At 38.3% G+C, this 12,774-nt stretch overlaps 1 protein-coding gene across 3 annotated transcripts in view; it reads right to left on the bottom strand.

The window, feature by feature from the left end:
* Window positions 1–12,774, bottom strand: part of NIPAL2 (NIPA like domain containing 2) — a 74,076-nt gene that overhangs the window by 28,583 nt on the left and 32,719 nt on the right. For 2 of the 3 annotated variants that reach the window (XM_045896170.3, XM_045896171.3), the window contains 2 exons: window positions 9,196–9,345; window positions 5,207–5,266 (listed from right to left, as the gene is read on the bottom strand). In XM_045896170.3, the coding sequence (XP_045752126.1) occupies window positions 5,207–5,266; window positions 9,196–9,345 (210 nt within the window). The remainder of the gene's footprint in view (window positions 1–5,206; window positions 5,267–9,195; window positions 9,346–12,774) is intronic. The other variant, XM_045896169.3, reaches the window with a different exon arrangement.

Raw genomic sequence — 12,774 nt, 5'->3', positions numbered from 1 at the left:
AAATTTCCTTAAAATGTATTTATATTCCTTATTTTTCTAAAAGTGGCATTTAGATCCACAAATATTCTTTCATTAGAAAGACACAGATTTCTACATTAGAAAACTGGCTAGTTTAACTGCCACTGGTCCATTTGCCCAAGGGAGTAATCTGGACGCGTAAGATACTCAAGGAAGGGAAGCCACACTTGGTCTGCTCTTTGCCCACGGAAATGATTAAATTCCAGGTCAATACTTGGATCGTGAAAGTCTAAACCACACTGAAACTGCCCCCACAGAATTCAAATTTCACTGCTATTTGCCGGCTGGAAAAGCTTAAGCATGTTACTTCTCCCTCTGTGACTTAGTCTTCGCATCTCTAGGTACAAACTAACTTATCACACCTGCTAGACTCCAGGAATTTGGCTGGACAAGAAGCCAATCTAGGGAACCGAATAGATTTGACAGCTCATCTGGAGGCCTGACGTGACAGGAGAGCCCGGGACACATCTACCTCAGGATACTGACCACTAGGAGTCAAAAGCTATCTCAGTTATGCTTAAAGTTTAATCCAAAATTGGCAGCTCTCTCTGCACATGGGTCCTGTCCCTGTGCTATCATGAAAGCACCTTTTTGCTTGAGGCAAGCCCGAAACAAAAGAGCCAATCTGTTCTCTCAACCAGAAATGATGGTTTGTTTGGCTAGATCAGTATTCTCGATACTGGCCCTCACCCAAGCTGACCATTTGGTGTGGGAAAAGGAAGGAAAGGGATGGTCCTCATGTCACTATTAAGCTCCTGATATTCTATCTGGGGAACCCATTTATAGGTCACTTGAAGTAATCAAGTTACTGGTCTCTGGAGAGTACTGATGAATTGTCTGTATTTTTTTTTTTTAATGATGATATTATCTGGACTTTAGTCAGCTAGGATCTCACAGCCTATTAGATTTAGTACTTTTGATGACTAAGGGAGAAGAGAGGGGAAAGTACTATATAGGTTTTGGCTGATTGAAGAGGAGAGAAATCTGGTGCTTTTTAAAGGAAAAATAATCATTAAAATAATTTAAAGTTATTAATCCACTAAGAATCAGAGCACAGTCCAAAGCCTGTCACTGAGTTAATAATAGTTGGCGATTCCTTTCAGACATAGCTTTTGTGAGGTCATTTTTTTGAGGCTAGTGGTGAAAAGCTTCATAGCCATAGAGCAACATTTGGCAATAAATTAGTTCAGCTTGTTTCCACATGGCCCAAAAATCTTCATTTGTTCCATCATGAAAAACAAACTTTCATTTGCTTGAAGCAGGGAAAAATAAATGATTTTCTTTTGCATATTTTGACAATTTAATTTTTAGCATGCTTATATGGTAATCTTTTTTTTTTTTTTTAAGCCACTAACTACTCTTTTCCATGTTTGGTTTTAGTCCCTGTAAAGAAAAAAACCTGCGTTTTTAGCTCTCAACAGAAAAAGCCCAATTTTCTCAAGGCAATGGCAATACAGACCCAAAGAAAATACATGTGACTTAACACATTACTGAGTGAGTCTGGGGAGAAATCCTTCTCCCCAAGTATGAAGAGGGTTATTGCATGTCAGGTCATGATAACATTGTGACGTTGCTGTTGGAGTCACGGGTATGGAATAGGTGACTCTGTTGTTTCTTCTTCCTACACGGGAGACGATGGACTCTGAGAAACAACCTGAGGGTTCTAGAGGGGAGGGGGTGGGGGGATGGGTCAGCCCGGTGATGGGTATTGAGGAGGGCACATTCTGCATGGAGCACTGGGTGTTACACGCAAACAATGAATCATGGAACACTACATCAAGAACTAATGATGCAATGTATGGTGATTAACATAACAATAAAAAATTTAAAAAAAAGAATCAAGAATTGCATTGGCTGGTCAAAAAAAAAAAAAAAAAAGAATTGATCACTTTTAACTCCAGTGTGAAAAAATGTGACATCAGTTATATAACCCTACCCAAAAAGCATTAAATTAGGAAGGCGAAAATACCCAACTAGAGTTGTGGAAAATGTTAAAGTTTGCAAAAATATCCTAATCAAGGTTTCCTCTGATGAACCACTGGAGTACATGTAGGGGTGGAGGGGGGGTGGTAACGATAATAGCTAACATCAAGTGCTTATTATGTGACAGGCCCTGTGCTAAGAGTTCTGCCTCTATGAACTCATTTAATCCTACAACGTAGGTAATATTATCTTCATTTAAAACGTGAGGAAAATGAGGCTTAAGGAGATTAAGTTACTTTGAAAGGTCACACAGCTCTCTGTCACTAGAGACTCAGCTGGTTGTATCAGGCTGCCACTATTAGAATACTGGTCTACCATTCACTGGTTACAGGACCTTGGGCAAGTTAGTTAACCTCTCTAACTATCAGCTCTGTAAATAGGTTGCTCCTATATTTAAATGAGATAGTTCATATAAAACACTAATGGTACCTGGAAAGAGGAAATATTTAATAAATGTTAGCTGTTCTTAAAATAAGAGGAATTAGCAAAGAATCAAAGAGTTAACAGAGGTTTAATTTATTATTATTATTATTTTTTGGTATGTGTGTGTATATGTGTGCATGTTTCTTATTCCCTGTATTGCATTTTTAGTATTACCTCTCAGGAATGAAGTTGATCACAGAAATGATGACAATTATATTAACAGGGCTTTACATTTTTCTTTTTTTTTTTTATTTAAAGATTTTATTTATTTATTTGAGAGAGAGAGAATGAGAGAGAGCGAGTTCATGAGAGGGGGGGAGGGTCAGAGGGAGAAGCAGACTTCCTGCTGAGCAGGGAGCCCGATGCGGGACTCGATCCCGGGACTCCAGGATCACGACCTGAGCCGAAGGCAGTTGCTTAACCAACTGAGCCACCCAGGCGCCCACATTTTTCAATGTGCTTAAACGAATTATGCAATTTGATCCTTAGAACAGTATTCTATATTTGTCAACAAACTGAGGCTTAGGGAAGTTAAGTAATATTATGTTGGCCACATAGTTGACAGAAAAGGTGGAATTCAAATTCGAACTTATGAGAGTGAGTTTAATTTATATCCTTTGAGTTGAGCTAGTTTCCTGGTTTTAGTAACGTTTTGCTGATCTTGGGATTTCCAAGTATATAATCAAATCATCTGCACACACTGATATTTCTATTTCTTCCTTTTCCATAGTTGTGACTTTATTTTTTTCCTAATCCTATTGGCAGCAGTTGAGTGCAGTATTAAATAGACACTTACCCTGCCTTTTTGTACCTGTGTTACTGCTTCTCGTTTTAATCCCTCTGTATATCATCCTCCAAATCCTTGGAAATGGCCCATGCCTGTCCTATCCGGCCATCAGAACTGAATGGAATGTTACCGCTATAAAAAAGCCTCTCTCGGGGCGCCTGGGTGGCTCAGTTGGTTAAGCGACTGCCTTCAGCTCAGGTCATGATCCTGGAGTCCCTGGATCGAGTCCCGCATCGGGCTCCCTGCTCTGCAGGGAGTCTGCTTCTCCCTCTGACCCTGCTCTCTCTCATTCTCTCTCTCAAATAAATAAATAAAAATCTAAAAAAAAAAAAAAAAAAAAAAGCCTCTCTGAGCTTCTCAGCTAGAGTAACGTCTATTTATTTTACACCAGTGGTTCTCAACTGGGGGTGATTATGTCCCCCAGGGGACATTTGGCAATATGTGAAGTCATTTTTGGTTGCCATAACTAGGGCATGCAGTGCTACGGGCATCTGATGGGTAAAGGCCAGGAGGAATGCCGCTAAACATCAGCAGTGCACAGGACAGCCCCCTGCAATGAAGAACTCTCCAGCCTAAAATGTCAGCAGTGCCGAGGCTGAGAAACCCTGTTCTAAACTAAAGCCTCAAGGCATGAGGACATATATTATTTTCCACTTTAAAAAAACTTATTAATGTATATATTTTATCATTGACTGTATTATTTGAGGGCAGAGATTCCATATTAATCATCTTCTGATTGCAGTGTTCACAATAATTAGCAAGTCTCCCTACACATCCACCTGTATTACCTCATTAAATACCTTAGATTAACTTAAACCTTAATCGACCATTAACTACAAAAGATGGCATATGTTAGATAAAATGATTTAGAGTTTCCTTAAGACATTTGATAAATGAGAAAAATAATATAGGACCTAATTTTTTTTAATTTGTAAAACTCAGGCAAATGTTCATTCTTATTTCTGATTCCATGCATCTTCCCCAAATGATTCCATAAACCATGATATATTTAAAAAGGAGTATTAGAAAAATGATATATTTGAAAAGATACAATGCACATATGAGTACATTTGGAAAAACATTGCAACCATGATGAATTTGATGATGTCAACTAAAAACTCTACTAGCAGAATCAAACCAAGGAGGAAAAAGAAAAAGTGAAAACATGTTCAAGACACTAGGCTCCAGGGAAACACAATCAGGGGGAAAAAATGCTCAACATACCAATACTGGTGTCATATTTAAAGCTCAAATTTTTTTTAAAAAGCTGATATCCTTGGAAGGGAGTAGACATTGCTTTATTTAAAGCACCTAAAGTATCATATTTGTTACCATATGTCAGCAGCAATTCAGAGAGGATTTTGTCAAGGAAGAAAATATGAAGTTCCAGAATTCTTCTCACAAGTGATACTTCCAATAAGAGGTAGAAGATACAATCAAGACAGGATGGCTTTGCTATATAATAGCTATCTTTCTTACAGCCGGGAAGGCTACTGTTACTTGCCACTAATAGCTGTATTTCTAAATAAAATTTTGAAGGGGAACGTTCCATGTTACTTTCAGAAAGAGCTAAATACAAATTAGGTAGTTAATTGGTGCCTCTAATTTTTGTGTGGTTTTCATTTTTATGCAGTACTTTCATGTAACAATCTAACAAATACATCCTTTGAAGTGGAATACTCTATTAGGTAACACAGATGTTTTCTTGGATTTTATTATGCTCATGAAAATTTTATAACATTCATAATAATAATAGTGTAAAGTAATAATTCACTGTGGCTGATAGCATGAGCAGTGGGCACAGTGAAAATTGAAGTATTTCACATGAAAGAGCAGAACGCAGCTCCTAGAAAGAATACTATCCATCTCCAAATGAGATTTATCCATTTCAGTAATTTGTTCCCAGTTTTTAATGCACATATTTTTTTTATGAATACTATTATTTATTTCCTGATCAAGCAGTGCTACAGTTACATGAATTAACCAATGACTTACCTAGTAAATCTGAAGCTCTTAAGTTTTCTTTCAGAAACATAACAGAAATAATGGCACTACCTAGAAAGAAAATGGCCATTAGTGGTGTTCCTCATATAAAAACATATATTATGCGGTGCCATTTGAAAGGAGTTAAGCACTTTGTGTCTTATACCTGGACTAGCTATGTCCTGGTCAGAGACACCCAGTAACTGTGGCTGTGAAAACAACTTTCCCCCCTCACGGTTGAGGATACATAGAAACTGGCCTGGTTTACAGTGGACCGAGGACAGTGGCTGGGATAGTGCCCTGCGAACAGCAAGGGCATAATAAAAGCTTACTAAATAACTAAATGAATAAATGGAAAGAAAGAGAAAGAGAGAGAGGGAGGGAGGGAGGGAGAGAGGGAGGAAGGAAGAGGGGCAGGGAGGGAGGGAGGCAGAAAGAGCAAGAAGGGATGGAAGAAAGAGTGGAAGGAAGGAAGTTTTAACTTTAAATATATCCCAAACCGAAACCATTATTTGCCTTCATCTCCTCCTACAATTCCTATTCTAATGACACCTCTAAGGAGCCCCAGAATCCTAGGACTGCTGCCGTCCCCACTCTGCTTCACACTACACATCCAACAGGATCCCAGGTCTGCTGGGTCTGAGTGTCACCATCTCTCCCGCCCACCCCCTCCAGTCCACTGTCACTGAGCTGCCCAGGCCAGCTTCACCTCAGGCTTAGACCTCAGGCTCCTGCTGCTCACATCTGTTCTTGATCCCTTTTATATTCCATGCCCATCCTTACTCCCTTACTCGAATAATCAGAATTCCCAGAACCACCATCTAGTTTCATTCTAAAGGACTCTTATTTGGGCTATTCCCTTTGCAACTCTGCCTCCATTCTTGTGACCAACTCTGGACTCAAGGATCGCCTCTGGATTCCCCTAGACCCAGTTGACCAAACCACCCTTTTGTGTAATTACCTCCTCTAATACAGCTTTGTTACACTGAAGATTTATTTGCCTGTCTCCCCTCAAAGACTATCAGTTCCTTTGACTCTGAGAGATAGGTCTTATTCTTCTAAGATCTCCCGGGGTTACCTAGCACATAAATAAGAGAGTTTGTGGGATCTCTGCCCTGCATTTGCTGGCCCTCATGCTGTAAGATCCTCTTTCCCATGACTGATGCTACTGAACCCTCAACCTCTAAGCAAGCCATGACCTGCTACTATGGTGTCAGGTTATGTAGGATACATTGAATCTCTTTGAGTTGTTCCTCTTATGGAGCCATTCCTCTATGAGTAGAGGCATGGGGAAATCCAAACTTGCAATAATACAAAATAGTACACAACATAATTTGTATTTAAATTTTTTAAGAGTGGGGAAGGGGCAAAGGAAGAGGGAGAGAGAGAATCTTAAGCAGGCTCCACACCCAGCATGGAGCCGGATGTGGGGCTTATCTCACAACCCTGAGATCATGACCTGAACCAAAGTCAAGAGTCGGATGCTTAACCGACTGAGTCATCCACGTGTCCCCGTATTTTAAATTTTTAACAGAATTTATTAGCCAGGTTTTTATTTTTTAAAGTAAAAATATACAGAAGAAAAGTCAACATAAAAATAACTCATCATCTAGAAAAAACTGCAGTTAATATGTTGGCGTGTTTATTTTACCTTAGCTGAGATAAAACTGTAATGCAAACGCTTTTTTTTCAGTTTCCTTAGTTACCATATTATTAAACTTGCCATGTCATTTAAAATTCTTCTTAGATAAAAATTTTCATGAGTCTGTATAATAATTCATTAAATCAGTTAAATTTGAATATAACTATATCTGGTATTCTGGCAATTGATTTAAAACAAAATAAATCCATAGCAGAAACCCTCATTCAAGATAAGATGGGATTCTCTTATGTTTTCTCCATCTTTTTCTCAACCTGGCTCTCTTTTATTCAAGCTGAGCTATGTCCTTGCAAACTTCTCCTGGGCAGGTAATTTATCCAAATGGACATTTTACACAGAATAAACAGAGCATGGAAAATGTCCACCAACCATGGATTTAATTGGGTGGTGTGGCTTTAAAACACTAAAGGAATGTTTTCTGTACAGACGCATAGCCCATTACGTTAAGAATTGAGTTTGGGACAGGTGTAAAAACGTCTGAAAATTTTCCATTTCATATTTGAACCAAAACAATTCAGGGAAACTAATTTCGTATGTTAGAGCATTAGGAAAGGTATAAAAACCAAGACCCCATTCCCATCCCATCACTGACTCCCTGTGTAATTACATAAGGAATGTTTCCAAGTGGAGAGAGGTAGATCGATAAGAAACAGGTGAAGTATCACTACTAACATATACCAAATGCATTCCATTATAACAGTCCTTGAGAGGACTATTTCACAGCAAAGGAGTCCAGGAAGAAGGGAGACACTGCTTACATGGAATGGGGACATCTTAGAGCTGGTAGGAGATACAAAGACAATGTACTCCAGGTCCTAAACTTCATATTTTGGAGGCAGGTCCAGAGAAGTTGTTTGTTCATTCACTGATCCATTCATTTAACAAACATTTGTATTACAGTGGAATTGGAACCAAAGCCCACATTTCCTTAACCCCAGTCCAGAGCTCTTTCAGGTACACTACACTCCATTGCCTCCCTTGAAAGGAGGAAGGCATTGCTCTCCTTCTCTTCTTGTTGCTGAACCAGTTTCATAAATAATTTCACTTTTAGAAGGGATGGGGGAAATGTTCTATAGGTGATAATTTCATTGCTAAAAGAGAAAGGGACATGGTTGGTAACAATAAACTTGAAATATACTGTATGCATCAAATTATATTGACTGCCATAAAAGAGTTACCAGTGTTTTATGAACATAAATATGCTACTTTTACTCTCTGAAAGAACTTCTGTCTAATGCACTTCCATACTCATTGTTTTGTTTGTTCTAAGAGAACGTGAGAGTTTCTACAAAATTGTTAGATAAGAGAATAAGATTTTTAGTTTATCTAGCAAAGCAAGTAATAAAAAAGGACATTTTGTTAAGAAACAGTCATAATTCATTTATCTTTCAAAATATGGTTAAAACGAGAGCTGTGCTGAGCAAAAAGACAGTATCTGAGCAACAGCTCATAACATGACTTCTAAGTAGAGCAGTAACTTTTTAAAATGAGAAAAAATAAATAAACCGAAGTGCCCCATATACATTTGCAATCAGAGATTTGTCAAGCTCAACCCTGTCTAGTTGTTACTGTAACAACCACCACTGCCTAATAAACGCCTGGGAAGAGGAAAGAACTACTATGCTTTTACTCCTATAGTAAAATTCAGTATTCAGAAATCAAGCATCTCAAGATCAATAGCTTAAAAAGCATTAAAACAGAACACAGTTGTACATTAAATAGATTTGTGCTAGGTATGATTAAACTATACTTACTACTGAGTGTTAACTTCAGCACTCAGTTTCGTGTAGATTTTTGACTGGGGGCATATTTGGGCAGAGGTTCGAGAACCCTTTTCCATTCCAGCCTTCATATGGACACAGATCGAAACAGAGTGCTCGTAGACACAGGTCTACACAGAGGGTACTTGTGGACACTGGGGTTAAATTCATTACACCATGTCTCACAAGGACTCCAGAGCTGGACACTGAACCACAATGTGCATAATGCATTAAAAAAGAAAAGGTGAGAGGTAGCATATGAAAGATAATCTGACCGAAATTTAAACAGTGGTTATGTAGAAGTCATGGTGGGAAAAAAAAGATAGCAGGAATATTTTCTGTTTAAGGGAAAAAATAAAAAAGCTTCTAGTACTTTCTCTGGTGCAAAATGGTGTTCCCATGAGGCAGTTTATTAATATATTCACTAGGCCTTAAAGTTCTAATGCTTCATTGTCAGGAAGACTCTCAACAACAATTATTACGGGTGAGTCAACTATTCTATTTTTGGCCATTAGGGGTCATTCAGATCAGCAATCAGAATGGAGGTCCTTTCTGGTCAAGGTTGACATAGAGCAACTTACATGTAGGAATTCTGATTCTGGTTTCCAGACGAAAACAGATAAAGGCCAAGCAAGATTCTGGTGGCGTCAGCTGAACCAAGTCTAGATGTGGGGGAGGGTGCCAGTTCCAGCGGTAGGTATGTGACCTGGTGTTGAGCTTCGTAATGCTCCCTGAAATGAACCACAAGTTTGTCCTTTCTTTGCCTCCTCGCTTACATCTCAGACTTGGTCCAAGGACTGGCTGTTATTATGGAAGAGTTATTTCGCTTAATGTGGTCAAGAGTTGATGCTCTAAGATCCATAGCAGGCCACGAGTGAAAGAAAAAGACAACTATAGGGCACCTGGGTGGCTCAGTCGTTAAGTGTCTGCCTTTGGCTCAGGTCATGATCCCAGGGTCCTGGGATCGAGCCCCACATAGGGCTCCCTGATGAGCAGGAAGCCTGCTTCTCCCTTTCCGCCTCCCCCTGCTTGTGTTCCCTCTCTCACTGTGTCTGTCTCTGTCAAATAAAATCTTAAAAAAAAAAGAAAAGAAAAAGAAAAAGACAACTATAAATTGATCTGGTGCATGAGAATTCAGAAAGATCATACAAATTTGATCTGGGTTTCTTCTGTAATAGCCACCATAGGGATTAATAAATCAGAAGTTAAGCATCACATTTTTATATGTTAACAATCAAACTCAAGGGTAGATTTTTACAGGTGAGTTTAGATCTCTGTGTCTGTAGAATAGATAACTGAGGATTCCGTTTTTACATTTATATGTGCACTTTTAACTTAAATTCTCTTTTTACTAAAGGTTTAACAGTACAGAAGAGTTCAATTATTATTTAATGTGTTATACTATGGCCATTTTAAAACATTTTGTTCACCTTTATTTACTACTTCTCATATTTTACCCTTTATGACAACTTAATTTTTAAGATCCTTTTTAAAACTTGAGGTACAATTGACATACAACATTATATTAGTTTCAGGTGTACAACATAATGATTTGATATTTGTATTTGGGTTTTTTTTCCTTTTTTTTTTTTTTTTAAAGATTTTATTTATTTGAGAGAGATAGCATATGCATGAGCAGGGAAGAGGGAGAGGGAGAAGCAGACTCCCGGCTGCTCAGGGAACCCAATGTGGGACTCGATCACAGAACCTCGGGATCATGACCTGAGCCAAAGGCAGATGTTTAACCAACTGAGCCACCCAGGCGCCCAGGGTTTTTTGTTTGTTTGTTTGTTTTTTAAGATTTTATTTATTTGAGAGAGAGAGAGAATGAGAGAGAGAACACGAGAGGGGAGAGGGTCAGAGGGAGAAGCAGACTCCCTGCTGAGCAGGGAGCCAGATGTGGGGCTCGATCCTGGGACTCCAGGATCATGACCTGAGCCGAAGGCAGTCGTTTAACCAACTGAGCCACCCAGGCGCCCCAGTTTTTATTTATTTTTTAATTGAAGTATAACTACATACAATGTTATATTAGTTTCAGGGATAGAATGTAATGATTCAACAATTCTATACATTTCTCAGTGCTCATCAAGATTAGTGTACTCTTTTAAAATTTAATTTTTTATTTGAGTAGAGTTGACACACAATCTTACATTAGTTTAGGTGTACAACTTAGTGATTTGACAGGTTTATACATTATGTTATGTTCACCTCAAGTATAGCTACTATATGTCCTTTTACATCATTATTACAATAAGCACTATATTCCTTATGCTGTGCCTTTTATTCTCATGTCTTATTCATTTCATAACTGGAAGCCTGTGTCTCCCACTTTTTTTTTTTTTTAAGATTTTATTCATTCGACAGAGAGAGACACAGCGAGAGAGGGAACACAAGCAAGGGGAATGTCTCCCGCTCTTCACTCATTTTGCCCAACCTCACCCCCCTCCCCTCTGGCAACCATCAGTTTGTTCTCTGTATTTATAGGCCTGATTCTGTTTTTTCTTTGTTTATTCATTTTGTGGTTTTGTGGGCATTCCCTTAAGTACCCCTAAAAATACTGAGCATCTTTTCATGTCTGTTGGCCATCTGTATGTCTTCTTTGGAAAAATGTCTATTCATGTCCTCTGCCCATTTTTTAATTGGATTGAGTTTTTTGGTGTTGAGTTGTAGAAGTTCTTTATATATTTTGGATATTAACCCCTTATTGGATATATCATTTGCAAGTATCTTCTCCCATTCAGTAGGTTGCCTTTTTGTTTTGTTGGTTTCTTTCACTGTGCAAAAGCTTTTTTTTTTTTTTTTTTTGATGTAGCCCCAACAGTTTATTTTTGCTTTTGTTTCTCTTGCCTTAGGAGACATAACTAGAAAAATTTTTCTATAGCTGATGTCAGAGAAATTACTGCCTATGTTCTCTTGTAGGGTTTTTATGGTTTCAGGTTTCACACTTAGGGTCTTTAATCCATTTTGAGTTTATTTTGTGTGTGGTGTCAGAAAGTGGTCCAATTTCCTTCTCTTGCATGCAGCTGTTCAGTTTTCCCAGCACCATTTGTTGAAAAGACTGTCTTTTCCCCACTGTATATTCTTGCCTCCTTTTCCATACAAGCATGGGTTTATTCCTGGACTCTCTATTCTGTTCCATTGATTTATGTGTCTGTTTTTGTGCCAGTGCCATACTGTTTTGATGACTACAGCTTTGTAGTATATCTTGAAACTTAGGACTGTGATCCCTCCAGCTTTGTCCTTCTCTCTCAAGACTGCTTTGTTATTCAGGTTCTTTTGTGGTTCCATACAAATGTTGGGATAATTTGTTCTAGTCCTGTGAAAAATGTTGGTATTTTGATAGGGATTGCATTACATCTGTCGATATTCGTATATATTGCAAAATGATCACCACATTAAGTCCAGTTAACATCAGTCACCATATATAGTTACAGAATATTTTTTTTTTATAATGAAAACTTTTAAAATTTACTCTTAGCAACTTTTAAATACGCAATAAAGTATTAGCTATAGTTGCCATGGTGTACATTACACCCCATGACTTATTTATTTTATGACTGGAAGTTTGTACCTTTTGACTCCCTTCACCCATTTCACCCACTCCCTTTCTCCCTGCCTCTGGCAACCACCAATCTGTTCTCTGTATATATAAACTTGGTTTTTTGTTTGTTTTTTAGATTTCACATAGAAGTGAGATAATATGGTATTAGTCTTTCTCTGATTTATTTCACTTAGCAGAATGCCCTCAAGGTCCATCCATGTTGTCACAAATGATAAGATTTCATTCTTTTTCATGGTTGAATAATATTCCATTGTGTATGTATACCTCATTTTTCATTTTTTTTTATTATGTTCAGTTAGCCACTGTATAGTACATAATTAGTTTTTGATGTAGTGTTCAATGATTCATTAGTTAAGTATGACACCCAGTGCTCATCACAGCATGTGCCCTCCTCAATGCCCATCACCCTGTTATCCCCTCCCCCCACCCTCCTCCCCTCTGAAACCCCCAAATTGTTTCTCAGTGTCCATAGTCTCTCATGGTTCATCTCCCTCTCTGATTTCTCCCTCTTTGGATTTCCTTCCCTTCCCCTATGGTCCTCTGTGCTATTGCTTATGTTTCACATATGAGTGAAACCATATGATAATTGTCTTCCTCT

Source organism: Mirounga angustirostris, unplaced genomic scaffold (assembly GCF_029215605.1).
Source record: "Mirounga angustirostris isolate CCGP_5_RB_7025 unplaced genomic scaffold, mMirAng1.0.hap1 SCAF_4, whole genome shotgun sequence".
In the NCBI taxonomy this organism is placed as follows: Eukaryota; Metazoa; Chordata; class Mammalia; order Carnivora; family Phocidae; genus Mirounga; species Mirounga angustirostris.
This window is presented reverse-complemented; position numbering and strand designations above follow the sequence as displayed.